Here is a 21,735-nt window from a genome sequence, read left to right on the forward strand (position 1 = left end):
TAAATTACCGTGATATAAAATTACTCAAACTGTAATATGAGATTTTAGTCATACCACCCAACCTTAATTTACTTAATTGAAAACTTTGTTACAGTGACACCTAATAACATCCACAAGGGCTTCTATGGTCACAAATCTGTAACCTGAACATTGTTAGCCCTCTGGCATTTCACACATACTCCAAACGCTCTATTTGTCTGCACAGTATAGAATTACCATTACAGCACTGATCCATCTCAAGTCATCCATCTGGGACCAGCGTGCTGTCAGACTGGTGGCCCAGTGTGGTGTAAAACTAGCTAAAATAATGAATGCTCTGCTCCAAATAGAGACTAGGTAAGGAGTGGGCCATTGTGGGTGATAAACAAGGTGATCAGGAGCGAGTGAGAGAGAGAGAGAGAGAGAGAGAGAGAGAGAGTCTAAAACAACAAGAACAACATAAGTATATCTACTTTAAAAAGCCATGCAAAAATCTAATAAGCAAGTCAGGTTACCTATAAAATGGAGACATGCTCATTCGCGCTTTATTTTGGAGGTAGTTTTAATCCAGTGCTACACTGTGAGAATGAGAGGTGGCAGTCAGTTCTATACAGTACATCAATAGTTCTCAAATATTTGTTTCAGGTTTATTAATATTACCATAAAGGCAACTTGTTAAATTATTAAGATGACAGGTTGAATAGGAATATGTGCACACAGGTGAAAAAATTATTAATGTATTAATTAGCCATTAGGGCTTGGTGATATGCTTCAGAAACGATATCTCTATATTTTTCAGCAAATTGACGATATTCTATACACAGTACATTATATCTCGATTATTGTGTTTTTGCAGCCACTGTAGCCACATAGAATTAATATTTCAAAGGCATTAAATAAAATCTATTTAAAAATGATGAATGCATGCTTCACAGTTTTTCACTAAATTAACACAAGGGAGAGTAAAATTTTATAATTTTCATTAATTTGGATGTTTATACTACATATATGGAAGCTCAATAAAAATCTTATTTACCTTCATATATTTTTACTAAAACATTTTTCAATTAATGGCCAAATAAAAGGCTCATTAAAATCATTGCAATATTTACGATATTGTGGAACGTTATATCGTCAGCAAAATGATGTCCATTATATCATGGATATTCGATGTATCGCCCAGCCCTATTATCCATATTACCAAGTCAGTGACAATATACTGTAATGCTGTAAACATAATTCATTCAATCTGCTGAGAATCAGACCCTTTTCAGGTGTTGTCTTGTCCACAGCTCTGTTAGTTGTTCACAGGTGCCAAGAAAGATTGAAGATTCTGTGATATGAATTAATGTTAAGAACATGTCATGTGAAAGATGGCAACTTTTCAAAGACTGACAATTTAAGCCGTAATACAAAATCCCCTTAAACAAGAAGGTGGCAAGTGACAACTGCAACAGAGTACTAATTACATCACAAAACATGGGAGCACAATTGCAGAGATTTCAAGTTATTGTACAAAACTTGGGTTAAGATTTATCCAAGATACCTAACCCATGACCACAAATTTAAAATGAAACTCTTCTTAGAGCTTTTAAACTATGTCTAACAAACTCGGTACAGACCTTCAGAAGGTTCTGACTCAGGTTGCTGTATCTTTTCATAAAGGAATATTCCGGGTTCAATACAAGTCAAGTTCAATCGATAGCATTTGTGGCATTATTTTGATTACCTCAAAATACATTTTTACGTATCCCTACTTATCTTTAAATAAAGCAAATATCTGGGTTACAGTGAGGCACTTACAATGGAAGTGATTGGGGCCAGTCCGTAAACATTAAAATACTCACGATTTCAAAAGTATAGCTACAAAACTTAAACAATATGCATGTTAACATGATTTTAGTGTGATAAAATCACTCACTAACCTTTGCTGTGTAAGGATATATTCAATTTTACAACTTTGTTGCTATGATGACATAATACAAATGTAAACCCAAAAACAACTGCATGTATGTGTCACGATCCCCTGTTGTCTGCCCCGTGTTTCACTTGTTAATTTGTCATGCACTACAATTCCCACAATTCCCGGCCTCCCTCACTGCCTGCACTCATCATTGTTCTCACCTGTGTCTCGTTTAGTCATTATTGTGTTTGTGTACTTAAGCCCATGTGTTTATTTGGTCTCTGTTGATCGTTGTTTGCTCATGTTGTGAAGTAGATTTCGTGCCTGTCTTGCCGTGTTCATCCTGTCCATGTACCCCTGATGTTTTCATGTTTTGATTTCAGTTTTCCCACCGTGGATGTTTCATTTGTTCCTGTTTGTCTTGTTTCCACTGTTGATTAATAAAACCCGCATGTAGATCCTCACTCCTCGTCTGCCTCCTTCTGCAAACGTCACAGAATGACGATCTTCATTTAAACTTTACAGCTCAAATAACGCACAAGTTTTAACAGAAAAATCTTTTAAGTTTTTTTTTATAAAATTATGAACTTCACATTTCTGTCTTTAAAAAATTGGCACTATTCACTTCCATTGTAATTGCCTCACTGTAACCTTGATTTTTGATTTTGAAAAAAGGGACAATTTGAAATTTTCGTAACCAATGTTGTCAAGCAAACAAACAAACAAACTTTCCTTTTCTAGTTACAATGATTGTAATTTATGTCCCTGAAAACAGCATACAGTAAATTACAGGGGCTCACAAACATTACACAACAGTAAGAGATTGAGGCTGCCGCTGAGGACTACTACAGAGCTTAAGGTTTATCCTGGGTTGTGCATTTCCTAAACCTGTTATAAAAACGTGCTTTGCAAAATTTGAGCCAAACCAGATCGGACAACTCTCCACTATTGTCCAAAACAATCCTCGTAGGGAGTATGGGAAGATCTAAAACATTCCAAATTTTTCTGTTACTCTTTTTTTTCTCTGTCCATCTTCCGCATGAGAGCATGTATGCCATGTGTGAACAGGAGGTACATGGAGCATCTGGGCTCACAAGGGAACATTAATTGACGTCAAAGAGAGCTAAGGAGAGTAAAACACAGAGCAAGAGGGAGAGAGAGCAGTGGGGGATGGGATAAATGTTGAAAAGAAAGGGCATGGAAATAATGTAAAAAAAGAAAAGTATATTAAATAAATAAAGAACAAAGAGTTCAAAAGCAAATAACCTCAGAAAAACAGTAAAGAAACTCTGGGGCCAGGCTGCTGGCCTTCTGTGAGAAAGCTGGCAGGCCCAGATGCAAACAGCATGTCTGTCAAAGCCAGTCAGCAACCGACAGAGCAGTCACTTCACATCAGCGTCTGAGCTGCCTAGCTGACCGCTCTGCAGAGCTCTCCGTCCCTTCATCATCCCCTGTGCTTGCTTCCCACATCCACCTCTTCACTTTCTCCACCTCCCCCCATCCCTTTCGCTCATGGCATTTGCAAAGAGCAACTTCCCATATTTTATAACACACCCTGCCAATGTAAATGAAAACGCTTTATCCATTTCATCCAACTGCATTTATTTTAATGTACATAGTTGTCAAAATTACGTTACACAACAAGATTATCTTTAAATGCAGTGTCCTTAAGTGAGCATGCAATGTATTAAACGGGAACGTGTTTTGTTTTGGATGATGTCAGGGTTCTTGAGCACAGGAACAACAGATGCTTACACACTTAATGGCTTTTAAAGGGATGCATATAACAGTAAGATTATTATGAAGAGTAAATATTTTTATGCTGTGCTGCACAGATATGTATGACCAGCTAGAGTGTTCAATATATGGACAGATTTAGATTGCGTGCTATCATGGTTCATGCGGTGGATGAATCTACGCACCAGCTGATAAGAAAGCTCTGATATGGAGAGCAAATACACATTCATGCTTTACTACAACGTCAGAAAGGAGGCATGACCGTTAACAAGTGACAGTATGTTTAACATGCTTGTAAGAAGTACAGACACTGTTAATATTTCTTTTCACATCTTGGATAGTGAAAGCCACACTAGAGTTTTTATTTATGAACAATTTAGTGACCAATATTATGATTGACAGGCTAGCCTTAGGTCTGGCAAAATCTGTCAGGGGTTTCCAGATAACAATCATTTAAACTTTATTAACACACTGAGTTTTTATGGTGGACACATCCTCAGCTGTTTAAAAACACTGATACTGCAAGTCTAGCCTATATTATAGATCTGAACATGTATATTTAACAACATTGTTGGGAAAAACTGCCCTGCGACAGATCAGCCTATAATTAAACACAGATGTTCAGACCACTCCACTGTCTCTATCAACATCACGAGCAACAATAACATGATTGTGGTTATGATGAAAATTAAATGAAACAGCACAATGAAACTTGCACTCCAGGCACAACTGCATTTCATGCCACAGTGAAGCAGTTGACAGTGTGAGTTTGGCTCTCAACTAGAACAGTTATGAGTGTGAGTGTGCTGTGATTTTTTTCCCATTAAAACAGTTAGATTGTGAGTATCATTCTTCTTTAAAACTGTTAAAAGTCTCAGTATGATTCTCTGACACAGTTAAGTATAAAACAGTTATAAGTGTGAGTACGCAATGTAAAAAAAAGATAGGCTCAAGGGTCTATTTGGGGTTCCTTAGCTTCCACACTGACAGAAGCCTCTGGAGCTTGAAGTTCCTTGAGTATGTAAATAGGATACTTAAGGCCCCTTTAAAAAGTATCTGAAGGATCTCCAGAGGGTTCCACAGATGTGCCAGCTGAGGAACCCCAAATGGAGCCTCAAGTATCTTTTAATTTATACAATGTCCTTCTCCACTGGACCAGTTCAAAGGGTGTACTATATGTTTACCTGAAACAGTCATAGTAAGAATGTGAGAATGGTTATCTAAAACTGTTAAGAGATCTAGTACGATTGAAACTTTCCATTACCCCTCCACCTTAATAAAAACACATTTCTGCATATCCTGTACTGAAACTCACCGGAATTTTCGGCCAAATTGGACAAGCCGGACACTACGAGTAACAGCAGAGCCATGAAGCACATCTGTCCTCCGAACAACTCCTTGCGCTTTTTTCTCCGTGCTTTGATCTTCTTCTGCTGGAGCATCACTTGCAGCGGTCGACTCCACACGTGAACACAGGCATCCTCATCCATCACCACAGCTCGACGATATAGATATGTTTTGCAAATATAAAACGATATACTGCTCCTGAGGCGGGCTGGAAGAGTTTTGAGCACTGAACGTGTGTTTCTTGCGTTAATGTGAATATTTCCCCCTATATGACTTCAAATTGTAATGTGGAGAAATAAAGATGATGTACGCGCCCCATGGATGCAGCAGTTTGGTGCCAGTTCTCTCAGGACACAAACTGCTGCTGAGAGATTGAGGATGTAGAGCAGAGAGAGAGAGAGAGAGAGAGAGAGAGAGAGAGAGAGAGAGAGAGAGAGAGATGGAGGGAGGGAGGGACAGAGGGAGGAGTGAAAGTAAGGAAGTGAACGCAGAGAGAGAGAGAGAGAGAGAGAGAGAGAGAGACTGGAACACAACGTACAGCGTGATGAAACGCAGCTGTTCTATGGTGAACTACCTTGCGCGTGAAGTTCATGCAGAGAGAGAGAGAGAGAGAGAGAGAGAGAGAGAGAGAGAGAGAGGTGGGATGGAATGAGGGGCGTTTGTCGGTGGGTTTAAAAGGAGGAGCTACAGTCTGAATTATAGCAAACAAAACCCTGTGCTCATCGTCACCCTCTATTGGTAGTATGCTGCTGGATGATTAGCTGACTTTTATTACACGCACTACACTTATGCACTAAATGTACTGTACACAACAGGTGCTGCCAGTGGCTTACTGTGAAACTGGGATTCTTGAAATTACATTTCAAAGAATTTATCAGAATCAGAATGAGCTTTATTGCCAAGCATGCTTACACATACAAGGAATTTGTCTTGGTGACAGAAGCTTCCAGTGCACAAACAATACAGCAACAAGACAGAGATAATAATACAAATAAAAGTGAATATAAAATAAAATTAAATCTATATGGAAATACACAATAGGACTAATATATATATATATATACGTGTGTGTTTGTGTACAATAAACAAATCTGTTATACAGAAGTGAATGTTATGGCAGACGAGGTATGGTATGTTGGATAAATATAAATAGACTAAGCTGCGTATCGCACATAATTATTGCTCAATGGGGCAGTTTAACTGTTCATGAGATGGATTGCCAGAGGGAAAAAACTGTTCCTGCGCATTACAGTTCTTCTGCTCAGAGCTGTGTAGTGCCTGCCATAAGGCAACAGTTTAAAAAGGTAGTGGATTGGGTGAGTGGGGTCGAGAGTGATTTTTACAGCATCTTTCCTCACTCTGGAAATGTACAGTTCTTGAAGGGAGGGCAGGGGGCAACCAATAATCCTCTCAGCAGTCTGAACTATCCTTGGTTGTCTTCTGATGTCTGATTTTGTAGCTGCACCAAAGCAGACAGTTATAGAAGTGCAGATAACAGACTCAATGACTGCTGAGTAGAACTGTATCTGCAGCACCTGTGGCAGGTTGAACTTCCTCAAATGGTGAAGGAAGTACAACCTCTGCTGGGCCTTTTTCATAATAGAGTCAATGTGGGCCTCCCACTTAAGGTCCTGTGAGATGGCAGTGCCCAGGAAGGGCTGAACTGGTAATCTGGCTTACCAGGCATTTTTCCGGTGGGCCAACGCACTTTGGGGCCGATCAGGGGTGGACTGGCTATCGGGAGAACCGAGAGGGCCGGTGGATCGGCCGCGAAATGGGTCGAATGGGCTGTGATAAGCTAAAATGAGCCGTCGCGTTATGCAGAATGGACTACAAAATGGCACCGTGATATGCAGATATACCCACCCCCAACAACGTTTGGGCCAGTTGCTATGTAAAATCCCAGGCCGATTTCTCTTCCCAGTCCAGCCCTGGCAGGAACCTGAATGACTTCACTGCTGCCACAGTGCTGTTTAGAATGGTGAGGGGGGTCAATGTTGGGGTGTCCACAATCATCTCCACTGTATTGAGCATGTTCAGCTCCAGGTTGTTTTGACTACACAAGTGAGCCAGCCGTTGAACCTCCCTTCTGTATACAAATTCATCGTCATCTTGGATGAGGCAGATGACAGTAGTGTCATCTGCAAACTTCAGGAGCTTGACAGGGGGGTCCTTGTCAATGCAGTCATTTGTATACAGGGAGAAGAGTAGTGGGGAGAGCACACATCCCTGGGGAGCACTAGTGCTGATTGTAAATGTGCTTGAAGTGAATTTATGCATATTATATAACAATATAAAACATAATTACATAACTATAAATTAATATTGTGAGATGCAGTATATTAAACCTTTATACTGTTTATACCCAGATGACAATTTTATTACTCAGAGGATTTTCTTTCATAGCTCAGGAGATTTTTTGGAGATCTCATTTATGTTTCATTGATGTGTAAACTTTTCTCAGATGTTTCTTCTAAAATACCTTATAAGACACTAGACCTTTTTCACTGACTGCGATGATGCATTTCCGCCTTAGCAGCATAAATATAGCAAGTTGCTGTTGTTGTTGTTGTTGTTGTTGTTGTTACAAAACAAGACAGTCATTTGAGGTAACATAAACTATGCAACAACAAACAAGAACTGACAATGATGGAATAAATCTAGAGGGTATTTATGTACAAGGTGCTGATGAGGGAACAGGTGGCTGTGATGAGGGCAGTGAATCCTGGGAAATGTAGTTTGGGGACGAGACAAAAACAATTTCATAATAAGAGTCCTTGGAACAATGGTGACTGTGAAACATTTGTGGCATAGTAATAATTGTGGTACCACAAATAGTTTAGTTTTACTTGTCTCTCGTTTATTATATAAAAAATAAATATGCATATATTTACAGGGGTCATTATAATTCTGAAATATTTTAACTTCATCAAACATTAAATATTGATGAATTTAACAAGAACAGTTGGCAGAATGTTAAAATGAGTTAAGAGTCCGTTTGTGATTTCAAACTTCAGTTTTCTTTCTTTCTTTCTGTAAAACCTGTAAAAATGTCTAACTTAAAGCATTTATAACTATTTTAAACTTTCAGAAAATATTTTGTAAGACCAACATTATAGTTTTTCTCGACAAACTTTACATATCTAGTTTAATCATTAATTTTGAACCACACAAAGTAAAAATATTAATATTTCTTTGTAATGTAAGGCAAACATACAGTTAAAGCAATGTATAGTACAATTAACCTTTTTTGTTTGACAACCCTTTCATACAAAGAATAAAGCTTAGCCATATAAAGCCTAATATGTGAAATAAGTCAAAATGGCAAATTGAACAGCGTTCACAATTTGATAAACTTTAAATGGATTCAAAGAGCAGAAACCTGTGATTTGCTGTGATGGCTTATGCAAATGGATTACAGTATATTTGGAAAACTTGGATTCTTTTCTATCCTAAATCTTTTTTTTCTTTCTTTTTCACACTTCCATATAAATGTAAAACACTACAGCGGAAGAGTAGCTTAGTGTTTTGCATCTCTTTCCTTAAAAACTGAGCGCAGTTCTAGCTAGCACTGTGTCAGCAATGGCTTACCTGCTTAATGCCATTGCTAAATCAACAATGCACTTTTATGAAAGGAAGTGATCTATTGGATCCATTAGATTAAGCTTGACTGTAGGGTAGTATGCTCAAACTGACAGATTGGGTGTAATCTCTGTCTGCAGCAGCCTTAAGAGTGTCTCAGATTGTCCAATGGAATGGGCCAAATGATGAGTTAGTGGGTGTAGTTGGATTTTGGGCCTTTACAATCTATTTGCAATGGTAAAGAGGTAAATCTATTTGCATCTGTAAAGTCAGATTAGTGTGGCAATATGGTTTTGTTAGTTTTACCAACATTTTTACAGGGTAGTAAGCTCTTTATCCACTGTTTACCCAGCCCATGTGATATTGGTCCTTTTCTAACACCCCCTTCCTCAAAACCAGCGGTCGGCAACCTATGGCATGCATGCCAGCATTGGCATGCGGAGGGATAATCACTGGCACGCCATCAACTACAAGAGAAGACTATTTTATTTATATAAATTCTGCACCTATATTCCAATCTACATCTTGATGTAATCCTTCCTTTTATATAAATAAAATAACCTGCTCCTTTCTCGCTGTTGCTTGTGTGCTAGTGATTACCCCTCTACTTGATTTTGAAAAATGTATGACAAAATGTAAAAAGCACATTCTCAAGATCCTCTGTCACATACATGCGAATGTTTAAAAAAAAAATAACGGTTTGTTTGGCACAGCCATTGACCAGGAAAATAAAAAATGCCACTCCATGTCAAAAAGGTTGCCGACCCCTGATCTAAACCTTTCATCAATGGCTTGTGATCTGCTACACCTGTTTCTACCCCTCCCCCAGTTTGTGTTTTGATGTTCTATATCCATTTGTGTAGTAATTGTTTACCAATAAAAACTTTTTTTCAATGCCTTTGATCACCACTGTTGATTCTTTTATATGAATTTAAAGGTTTGAATACAGCAGGCAGAATTGCTATGTAAATATCACATTGTTTATTGTGGAATATGCCTGGATTTCCATAATGACATGAGTGACTCAGCAAGATATGTTTCAGGTAATCTGTTCTTGATAACCTGACACTAACAACTCACATATATGAATAGTTTCAAGTTACATCTCTACATATACAACTCTTAATATGTTACAGCTAGAATGAAAAAAAAAAAAAAAATGAAATTTATGTAATCTTTTATTTACCCTCTGTGCCAAACCCATGAAACACCATGAAAAATATAAATAAATTATGACGATACTCTTTCAATTAACAATATCTTTCAGTCCCTAACATTCTGCCTAACAACTCCTTTTGCATTCCACAGAACAAAGAAAGTCATGTGAGTTTGAAACAGCATGAGAGAGAGCAAATATATATTCAAATATTTGGGTGAATTATTCCTTTTATGAAGCACCTTTCCACCTTGCCATAATTTGCCTAGAAGAGGATGGAAGAATGCAGAGGAAGAAACAAGAAAATGACAGTTAAATTGGAAGAGAACATTTTAATATTGTGTGAAATGGAGTGTCACAAAAGAACAAAGTAATAGGCCTGGTGTACTGAGGCCAAAAGGAGGAGAAATATCAGAGTAGATGTTTAGTGTCTCTATGCCTCTGTATCCACACACACACACACACACACACACACGATACTCTGTGTACGTGGTTAAACCAACTCCACTCAGTTGTTTGTGATCGTATTGTACCATCTTTAAAGATGTTCACCATCATCAACTGACTCCCAACAACAGTGAGTGCAACCCCGTTTTATATTCTATAAACAGTCAATCTTACAGGAGACCATGGCCCTTCACAGCAGAGAGTAGATAATTGTACAATGCTTTAATGCATAAGTGGTGCTGGTGCAGACTGTGGTGATGTACTTTTGTGAGTGGTGGTAAGTGAATTTTGAATGTGGTACTTGATCAGGCGAAAGGACCAAATTTCAGATCTCTCTTCAATACTTAAACACAGTCATAATTCTTTCTGTCTCTCTTACCAATTTTCTGTGACCCTCTTTTTTTAGTTACATGTGATTAGTATGAATAAGCACTTTTTTGGATTGTGACAAATAGCAAAAATTGCTGAATTTTTGAAGAATCTAGAAATATAAAAAAATATACTGTTGTAACACATTGAAAAAGGCAAGCATTTTTAATAACAATGTAACAGGTAAAGTAGCTTACATTGGTGCCACAGAACTTTACCTGTGGCGTTTAACAGCTGTCTTATTCATTTTCTTACTCCGCTAGTCAACAGTTGAGAGAAATGTCTGACTGACTTAAAACAGTAATCTAGATAATTTAAAAAGATATTTCTATAGTTCACAGTAGAATTAGGATTTAACTGACTAAATAAATACATAAATGAATAAATACATAATTAAATAATAAGTATATTCTTTTTACAGGCATGCTACATTTTTTTGATAAAATTCAACTGACAGGCACCTCCATACAGAAAATTCACATTATACAAAAGGACGGACGTTAACACACTACTAACGCTACTCAACATGACAAATAAGTGTCAGAAATCAAATTGGTTTCTGTAGATATGTAATTATTGTTATCAAGTTATTTATGTGTGTAAATTTAACCTCTCCCGTGACTTCAGTGGTGTTTGAAATCCATCAATTGTTTTTTCGTTTGCACTGTACAGTAAAACATATATCCATATATCATGTATATGTTACAGGGCAGTCAAAGCAGTGCAAACTTTTTTTTTTTTTTTAAAGGAATATTCTATGTTCAGCACAAGTACTTAACTTGTACAAAAACAAAAAAAAACATTTGTGGCATAATATTGATTAGCACAAAAATTTATTTTGACTTGCCCCTTCTTTTCGAGGTGACAGTGACAATGGACGTGAATGGGGACCAATGTTTTAATATTAAAACACTTTTCAAAAGTATAGCCACAAGACATAAACTATATGTGCGTAAACATGATTTTAGTGTTAGAAAATCACTATCTAACCTTCTCTGTGTAAACTTATAGCCAATTTTACAACTTGAATATAGGCTGTCAACAAATCCTAAAACACTAAAATTACCATAAAAATTATGATTTACACATCTTTATAGCTCAAATAATACATGAGTTTTAAGTGCTTTTATAAAATTACATGCTTCACATTTTTGCCTTTAAACCCTCCAATAATTGGTCACATTCACTTCCATTTTAAGTGCATCACTGTAACCTCATTTTTTGCTTCTATTTAAAGAAAAGGAGGGACAAGTCCAAATTAGCTTTTGTGGTAATCAACATTATGCCACAAATGCTGTCGATTGAGCTTAACTTGTATTGAACCCGGAATATTCCTTTAAATAATACAGACATCAGCTTTTACCCAAACAAAGAGATGCGCTAAAGTGCAGTAACCAGGGACGGATTAACAACTGGGCTGATTGAGCAATTGTCCAGGGGCCTCTAAACCCAAAGGGCCCCGAGCTCTGAATCAAGTATTTATTTATTTATTTATTTTGAGATCCATTAAAATCTTAAGGCTAATGACTTAAATGTCAGCCTTATATCAAATACCAATTATTCGGCGTAATGCGTGATGGACGACAGCAGCACAAGCACAGGCACTTGATTGAAAAACAATCTGGAATCATGTGTCCTCTTTGGAACCTGAATTTCATGAGAATGTCGATTTGTGACACCAGTGATGAAAATGATTGATGCAGTGCAACAAATGGTGAAACAGAACACAGGTGTCTCAAGATGCACTAATAAATATTGAATTTCTTTTAAACTTAACATAGTGTCAAAAAAAAAAAAATGAAAAATGCGAAGTGTCCTGCACAACAAATTGTAAAACAGAATGCAGGTGATTTGAGATTAATTTATAAATAGAAATGATTTTATATTGTAAATTATAAAAGTTATTTTAAACTTAACACATTGTCTAAAAAATTCAACGGCCCTGCACGATACACTGACAAAATGAGTTGTGGCACAACGATGAAAGACGTCCATCCAGTACATGTTTACATGGATTTATATGTAACTTGTCCTGCAACTTACTTGAAGAACTGACCCAAACCTGGCCCAAAACCTGTAGGTTTGTCGGGTACTGTCGGACTCAGATCAGGTTGAAGACCTCTAAACACATGCAGAATAACCAAATAGTGATTTTGGTATTTGAATACTGTGCACATCCCTATTTATAATGCATGATTTTGGATCAGTTCATAATTAAAAAGTACATACATAAATGGCCGTGTATCCTAAACCGTGTAAGTAAACATCTGTCTATTTGAAAATTTCAACCATATCTGCCCAGCGTCCTGTAGTGCATAAAGATGAACGTAGTCAAATCATGGGGGGCCTCATGTTGTACCGGCCCATGGGCCTCTCAGTTCTCAATCTGTCATTGGCATTAACCCACACTGCTTGCCAGCCACAACTCATGCGAATTCAGGACACTTTTTTTATCTCATCAATACAGGACATAATTCAACCCTTTTATACTTCAATGGGGTTTTGCTACCCCCAAAATTCTGGGGATAATAAGCAAATTTCGGCCAAATTACCGGACATATTGTCTAAAATGGGACAGTTGTAAGCCCTGTCAGCAACAAACATGCCACCTCTCCCAGTTTTAAAACTGTTGTCTGTGACGGACTATGTTCATATATGTACTCTGCCCTCATAAAAACATAAACAATGGCAAAACATTCATTGCTAAACATTCACGCATAGTGAACATACAAAGGTTTGCATCATTATTATGACAACTAATGTGGATGTGCTAGCAAAGGCGACTGCAGTCTGAACAGCAAGAAAATTTGATCTGTCCACATAACAGTCAGTCTAAAAAAATATAATTTGAGGAAGAAAAAATCTGCATCCTGCAGTGTGATCATAGCTTGAGTGAGATTGTTTGAACAGTTACACAGAAAAAAGTTTATAAGGATATATATATTATAAATGCATATCTACATGGCTGTTTCTGAGCATTATGGGGCCCCAAGTGAAATCCTATTTTGAAGGCCCCCAAGAATATATTAACTACACAAAACGCATAACTAAAAAAAAACAAAACAAAACCTAGGGCACAACTGCAAAACGTTAGCTAACTAAGTGTTGCTATTTAATGCATGACAACGAACAAACGGCATCTAACTGGCTGATATTTATTTCTTACTAGTGGTCTGGTTGCGTTTCGCCTCTTTTTTCCACTCCCAACTTTTAGGTGTGCTTCATGATGACGAAAAACACCTTTGAGCATGCAAGCGTCACATCTAGCTACAATTATTTCCTGGCTGTTACATTCTCTCTTCCCTCTTGGGCCTCCAATAACTCTCTAACTGAGCCATGCATGCTGAATCTTTAGTATATTGAAAATAAATGACTGTATTGCTAGAAATGGCCCTGCATATCTACATAGAAAGTACCATGTCTCTGGCTCTGTCTCTCTCTCTCTCTCTCTCTCTCTCTCTCTCTCTCTCTCTCTAGTTTGCTAATATGAAATCTGTGGAGTGGTTAAAAAATTTGTTTTAATGACTTAAATCTAAGTGAATGTAAACTTAGATTTACATTCAACTGTACATGATGTCAGACCATTTTTCATTGCATATGCAAAGACTACTGTGCTGCAAAAACAGATATGGGAAACAGACAATTGTAATAGAACTAGCTATTTAATTCAGACTTCTCATCTTGATTTTTAAACTTCTAAAATCTTTGCTTTAGCATTTAAAAGAACAAATACACCCACTATGATTCCCCCAGAAAGTGTCAATTTGTATTTGTCTTTGATGTTGTTTGATATAACCAGTTACAGAATGCTTTGTCGGTGTCACATTACTAAACATAATACTAACTTAATAATATTTGCAATGCTCCATAGTCGCCATAAAATAATATTTTAAATTCAATGTTATGCTTTTCATTAAGAACAATGAAAGAAAGCTCTGAAGATGTTTGCAAAGTTTTCAGAAAGCACATGCCTTCTGGGGGAATTGCAGTGATTCATCATGAAAGAGAACATGAGGTACAGTAACTGCTGTGATGTTTTCACTATTTTTCAACTTAGTATTTTTAGCTGTTCATAATACATTGGCAGTTTTGCACCTCTTTTCTAACTTATTTATATAACTCTATTATAACATTTAAAATTTTTATTAAAAAAAAATCTTTTTACACTTATATTCTCTTCTCAAAATGAAGTCTCATGACATGACAATGCTACTCTCATTATCACTGCTACCACCACCACTTCTACTAATACTACTATGCTGCTACTACTACTAATTCCTTTAATTTATATAGCATTTGGCTTTTATGTATACACTAATCCATTGGATTGAATTAACTCTATTATGTGCTGTTCTGACTACCTTATGTAATGTGCAGTAATTGAAGGCCTCATTATCAAATGCAATGTCACAGATTTGATGCATTTATAGTTAAAATTTGAAAGAATATAGACAGATTTATTGTCTCACAGACACTAATATATAACTGCAGCATGCAGGCACACACAGACACACACTGTTTCTGCCTGTCAATATCCCTTCTTTCTCAAAGCTAATCCACCACAGCTATTTGCACTTGTTCAGAAATGGACACCTTTTCCCCTCCTCCTAGTGTGCTGAAATGAGTGAAATGTAGTTTCTGGGTAGTTGACCTGAGGTTAAAAACATCTCTCTGTAATATGGTGTGATGCTAGCTGGATGCTTAATCCTCCTGGGCTTTGAGGGATTATTTTCTCTTTTTCCCTCCCCAACGCTTTCTCGTTGACTCAGTCCTTCCGTTATCTAGCACATTCATCCTTCCGTTGTCTCACCTCAAATGATTCATAGCACGCCAGGATTAAACTTTAAACCTATTGTTCTGTAAACTAACTAGTGCTTTTCATGAATAGGGTACAAAATAAAGCTTGGAACTCTTGAAAAACGTATAACTCTTCAAAATGGATATATATAATCTCAGTTTCCACTGCTGTGAGATGTTACCCCACTCTTCCACCAAGGCACTTGCAAACTTAACATGTGTAAATATTTGTTTGAACATAAAAAGATTCAACAACTAAGACATAAACTGAACAAGTTTCACAGACATGTGACTAACAGAAATTTAATAATTGTGACCCAGGGGATTTTTCAAAATCAAAAGTAACAGTCACTATCTGGTGTGGCCACCAGCTGCATTAAGTAATGCTGTACATCTCCTTCTCATGGTCTGCACTAGATTTGCCCATTCTTGCTCTGAGATATTACCCCACTCTTCCACCAAGGCACTTGCAAGTTCCCGGACATTTCTGGGGGGAATGGCCCTAGCCCTCACCCTCCAATCCAACAGGTCCCAGACGTGCTCAATGGAATGAACACTGACATTCATGTCTTGCTGGAAATCATGCACAGAATGAGCAGTATGGCTGTCATGGCATTGTCATGCTGGATGGTCATGTCAGGATGAGCCTGCAGGAAGGGTGCCACATGAGGGAGGAGGATGTCTTCCCTGTAACGAACAGCGTTGATATTTCCTGCAATGAAAACAAGCTCAGTTCGATGATGCTGTGACACACCACTCCAGACTATGACAGACCCTCCACCTCGAAACTGATCCCGCTCCAGAGTACAGGCCTCTTTGTAATGCTCATTTCTTCGACAATAAATGCGAGTCTGACCATCACCCCTGGTGAGACAAAACCACGACTCGTCAGTGAAGAGCACTTTTTGCCAGTCAGGTCTGGTCCAGCGAAGGTGAGTTTGTGCCCATAGGTGAATTTGTTGCTGGTGATGTCTGGTAAGGACCTGCTTTACAACAGTTCTACAAGCCCTCAGTCCAGCCTCTCTCAGCTTATTGCGGACACTCTGAGCACTGATGGAGGGATTGTGCATTCTTGGTGTAACTCGTGATGTTGTTGTTTCCATACTGTACCTGTCCCGCTGGTGTGATATTCGGATATACAGATCCTGTTCTGTTCCTCATGCCTCCATGCAGCATGTCTAAGTCACGTTCACGCAGATGAGCAGGGACCCTGGGCATCTTTCTTTTGGTGTTTTTCAGAGGCAGTAGAACGGTCTCTTTAGTGCCCTAAGTTTCTTTCTTCATTAAAACAGAATTTAAGATTTTTAGGATTTCATTTCAGGCCACTTCCTTTAAACAATGCAAGGGAATACACAAAATTTTTTGACGGTCCAAAATAAATATTTAGGGTGCATCAAATTAATCCACACAACTCGCAAATAAACAAATAAAGTTCTTCTGAAACCAAACGATAGTTTATTTTTAGAAACCAAACAATACTTATACACTTTTTAACTACAATTGTTCACTTCTATACATCTCTGTGAAATGATTTCCAAATAATAATAAAAAAACATTACTGCAGTAAATAACCATTCTTTATTTCAGAGCAGTATCATTGCATTATCTACTTGTGCTTTTTCTTTAATAATAATAATAATAATACTAAGTTTATTTGATATAGTGCCTTTCCAGAGCTCAAGGACGCTTTACAATAGTAACACAATAATACACAAACAAAAACCAAAACACAGCTCAGATAGTACAGTCATTGATAGTGAATACATAAAACTTTTGTATTTATCTTAATGTGTTAAGTTGATATTCAAACTTAGAGATAGAAGAGATGCTGCTATGAGTCAGGGGGAGTAAATTCCATATATTGGGTGCTATTATGCTGAATGACCTGCCACCCATAGCACAGAGGCGAAATCTAGGGACAGAAAGGAGTCCGGACCCAGAAGACCTAAGCGAGCGGATCGGGTTGTAGGGAGAAGCAATTCACTAAGATAGTGAGGTGTCAGACCATAAAGTGATTTAAATGTATGCAGGATTAGTTTATATTTGATGTGAAACAAAACTGGTAACCAGTGAAGTTCAAACAGGAATGGAGTTCTCTGTAAAAAGCTACACTTTGATGCTGCGCTGATTTAGTGCTTTGGGAACAAATTTAGGTGTGACCAGCTGTGAATATGTGTGCAACACATCAATGAAATTGACCAGAATTTATAGCCTCTGCTGGTGACATCATTGGATACACCTGTAGAAGGGCTATGAATAGATGCATCACAGGTGCATCGTCAGATCTTTTGTCTTCAGATCACTCTGTGTGTGTTGTGCTTCATGAGCCTGTCAGAAACGTTCTACTTTCCTCTGTTAGGAGTTAGATTTTGTTAGGCAGTGTGCAGAAACCTTTCTCTTTTAAAAAAAGAAAAAAAAAGAAAAAAAGAAAATGATTGAAAGACAGAGCAAGCGGTGTGTGTTCCCTTGTTTATGCTCTATTGGCTGAGAGGGACACGCACCAGTTTTGTTTTGTATGTTTGGGGGAAGAGCATGCTGCTCTTGCGTTGGAGCGGGGCTGGTGCGAACATTGCGATCTGTTCTCAGTCAAAATGCTTCGCACTCTTATTGCATATTTCCAAGAGTCAGCGCCCACACTTCCATCATGGGGCTGTTGTATGGATCTGGCTGAAGAGCGAGAGACTGGTCCGTCCCTATCGCTCGCTCTCTCCCCAGATCCAGCTGGTCCTTCCTGTGATCCTAAATTGCACTCCGGCGCCTCTTCGGTTCATGAGGGGGACCATTAATCTCTTGAGTTCGAGCATTTTGGGTATGATAATAAATCATCGGAGGAACTACTCGAGGTGATTACTCGTGCAGTGGCCAGGCTTCAATTAGACTGGCCACGTGAACAAGAGACCCCCAAACGCTCCAAGTTGGAGGACAGATTTCAGGGTATTCGGTGATGCCACCGGTTGAAGAGACACTTGCGGGTTATCTCTCGCCTGGCTCGGCATCATCTTTAAAAAGACCCACTCTCCCCACAAAGCCGTGCAGGACCACCTCCACGCTTGTGGGGAAGGCTTATCAGGCAGTAGGTCAGCCTGGTGCTCCCCTGCTCACTTTGGCAGTGTTACAGGCATACCAGGCTGATCTGCTTAAGGACCTGAGTGCGGGCACCACGGTCGTCGAGCCATGGATCTCTCTCTCCGCGCGACCAAGCAGACGGCCTGCGCCATTGGCCGGTCTATGACTGCTTTAGTCAGCATGGAGAGACACATATGGCTCAACTTGTCGGGCATCAGAGGCAAGGACAAAGTTTTTCCTTCTCGATGCCCTGGTTTCGTTTCTGGCTTATTTGGTGACGCTACGAATGTAGTTATCCCCAGGTTCCAGGAGGCGAAAAGTCACGAGGAAGCCTTCGGCAATTCCTTCCTCGCACTCAGGGGGAGGGGCCGTTGGCCACCCAGACCCGCCCCTTCTAGAAGGGAGGCTCAGAAACAAAGCATGGCAAGTCGTGCTCCCCCTTATAGAGACTGGGGACTGGCTCGTCGCCCTCAGCAGCCCCCAAAGCCAGACCTCAGGGCAGTCATTTCTAAGAGGAAAAAACCCTGACAGTCTTGCGCCCAGCCTTGTGGGGGTAGTCCCCTTGGGACGGGGCGCGTGTATCATCCACTTCGACCCTCCCGATACCCCCACAAAAGCTCTCCATTCCCACTGCTGCTGGTGTTTCAGGAGATAAAGGCTTCCAGCGAAATGTTGGGTGTACCGTTGCTTCCTGCCTTAGTCCATGACACGGAACACTCGACATGCCCTCAACAGGAAGTGTCAAAATGAATATCCATCTCAGAGAACCTGGCAGCGTGGAAACTTCTGCCAGGAATTTCTATGTGGGTCCTAAAAACAGTAGAAAAAGGCTACAGAATTCAATTTTTTCGCCGTCCTCTGCGTTTCAATGCCGTGGTTTCCACTACCGTGAAACCTGAGCAAGCATGTCTACTGTGGAAAGAACTGCAAAATCTCTTGGTCAAAGGGGCCATAGAACATGTTCCCCTTCCAGAGAAAGAGTCAGGTTATTACAGCAGGTACTTTCTGGTTCCCAAGAAGGGTGGTGGGGTTGCGTCCGATCTTATATCTTCGAGGTTTGAATCGCCGTTTACAACGCGATTCAACGCAAGAAAGACTTCACAGACTTTGTCCAGTCCGTGCCCTTCAGACTAATGTCAACCGCACTTGGTAAGTGTCACTTTTAAAAATTTATAGTCCATACGTGATGGTTAAAAAGAATCTGCAAGACCAAGATTTTTACACATCCTGTGAAGCGTTAATGTTCTCTAAGTGGGCTTGCACAGTTTTGCTTCTCTATGATCAAGCCCATCAAAAGATTAAAGTCTACTCCCAATATTATATCATGAGGGGTGCCAGCGGCTTGCAAAATCCCTTCAAGATCTATAAAAAAGCCCTGATCCTCGACGTTAGGTGCATAAATATCAGCCAAAATAAGACTTTGTCTCTGAATTTCAGCTAAAACTATTATGACTCTTACTGATGTATCTTTACTCTGTTTGAGACATTTGAATTGTAGATATTTACTTAATCAGTGTAATGACTCCCCTGCTCTTACTCGAGCCAGCACTATTAAAAAAATATTTATACATTTTTCAGCATCCTGCGGAGAAAACTGTGTTTCTTGAAGAAACACTATATCATATTTCTTATGCTTAAGAAGAGAAATAACCTTCCTTCTAATCTGAATCTGTGGAGATCGTTAAGAGCACCAAATTCCTTGGTGTTCACCTGGTGGAGAACCTCACCTGGTCCCTCAATACCAGCTCTATCACCAAGAAAGCCCAGCAGCGTCTCTACTTTCTTTGAAGGCTGAGGAAAGCACATCTCCCACCCCCCATCCTCACAACATTCTATAGAGGGACTATTGAGAGCATCCTGAGCACGGGCTAATACAGCCGCATGCAGTCAGAGATGTGTTCATTCATTTCTGTTTTGTTTTAAAAAAATGTACCCCCATTGCATCACAAATGTCATGGACTCGGCTGGACCCATGACTTGAACTCGAGTCCGAGTCCAAACTTGAGTACCTCAACTCTAATAATAACTTTTCATATTAAAATAATTAATGCACACACACAATGTAGTAATTAGCCATAGGAATTATTTTCCAAAATATCAATTAGAATTAAATGTCCCTCTTCCGCATTAAACTTGAGCCCAATAGCCCTACGCAATAGCCCTAAACCAGAATCCTGTTTCAGTTTGTTTCACTCCAGTCTGGTCCAGCCTCACACGTTGTCATCTAAATCCTTGCATCATTTGCAAAACCAATTAAACTAAATCGACCATAGATTACATTTTCACCGTCAAGTTTATTTATTTATTATTTTGTTCTTTAAGAGTGCATTAAGTGTTCTGTTTCTGAAAATGTACCCTCCTTTTCCCTCAAACAAGCCTCCATTTCCCATCGTAGAGTTCTCAATTCCCTTCTCATGTGAAAGATCTGCGGTGATTAACTCCTATCTGTCTTCCCATTGGGGACAAGAGACACCTACGTTCTTAATAAGCCAGAACACACTTTTCTTTCACACAGTCAATATGGATGGCCAGTGCTACAAGAGATGCCCTATTGAACTTCAAAGAGGAGAATGACCGAAACAAAAAAGATCGACATAGATAGACAGGACTCTGAAAAGAAGAACCATTGTATCACAATATTTATTCCAGGTTACATTACAGTAATACACCACAAAATGTTACATAAGAGCTGAGATTTTTGAGGCTGAAATTATGTTTGGAAAAGCATACCATCGTACCACTATTACTGTTTAGTATGTGTACTGTGCAAGTTTTCGGTATGCACGTAAAACCCAAATTACCTACTACATTTGACAAAATGTTCAGTACACAACAGAGCACACTGGATGAAAGACTGTTCACAACTAATTGCCTCTTTATTAACTCATTATTTGCCAAGTGTTAGGACATGTTTACACAAAACTGAATTAAAATGGCAAAACATTTGAAAGTTTCAAAAGTATTTTTTCCAAAATGTTAATGTTAATCGTTGAATCAAACATGTCATGAACATGTGGTCATGTGCCAATAACAATTAACTTTGAAAAATATATTGTTGAATAATAAATTGTATTTCATAGGCAGTTTTATTGATTTAGAGAGGGGTATAGTACTATTGCCACTGATGGGCTTTGCCACAAACCAGCACCAACACTTGTCCATGGAGACTCCACAATCCATCCTCTACTCTAAGAAAGGGTCTTATTATCTTTGGTTTCTCTATATTAAGAAAGGATACATTTCCCCTTGACCAAGTCAAGCAAAGGACAGACAGCGGGTGGCCGAGGACGAGCAGGAACAGAAGCCAGACTTCACCCCTAGACAAGAAATGGATGCATGGGGAAGCTGAAGC

General features: G+C 38.8%; 1 protein-coding gene across 2 annotated transcripts in view; it reads right to left on the reverse strand.

Moving 5' to 3' along the window:
• The window catches only part of LOC127617973 (sodium/potassium/calcium exchanger 3-like), a 125,609-nt gene extending 120,280 nt beyond the window's left edge, over positions 1–5,329 (reverse strand). For both annotated transcript variants that reach the window (XR_007967388.1, XM_052090172.1), the window contains exon 1: positions 4,935–5,329. Coding sequence is in view for 1 of the 2 variants with exons in the window: in XM_052090172.1 (XP_051946132.1) it covers positions 4,935–5,109 (175 nt within the window). In the remaining variant the exon portion in view is untranslated. The remainder of the gene's footprint in view (positions 1–4,934) is intronic.
• Between the last annotated feature and the right edge of the window lie 16,406 nt (positions 5,330–21,735).

This window comes from Xyrauchen texanus, chromosome 24 (genome assembly GCF_025860055.1).
Source record: "Xyrauchen texanus isolate HMW12.3.18 chromosome 24, RBS_HiC_50CHRs, whole genome shotgun sequence".
Lineage (NCBI taxonomy): Eukaryota > Metazoa > Chordata > Actinopteri > Cypriniformes > Catostomidae > Xyrauchen > Xyrauchen texanus.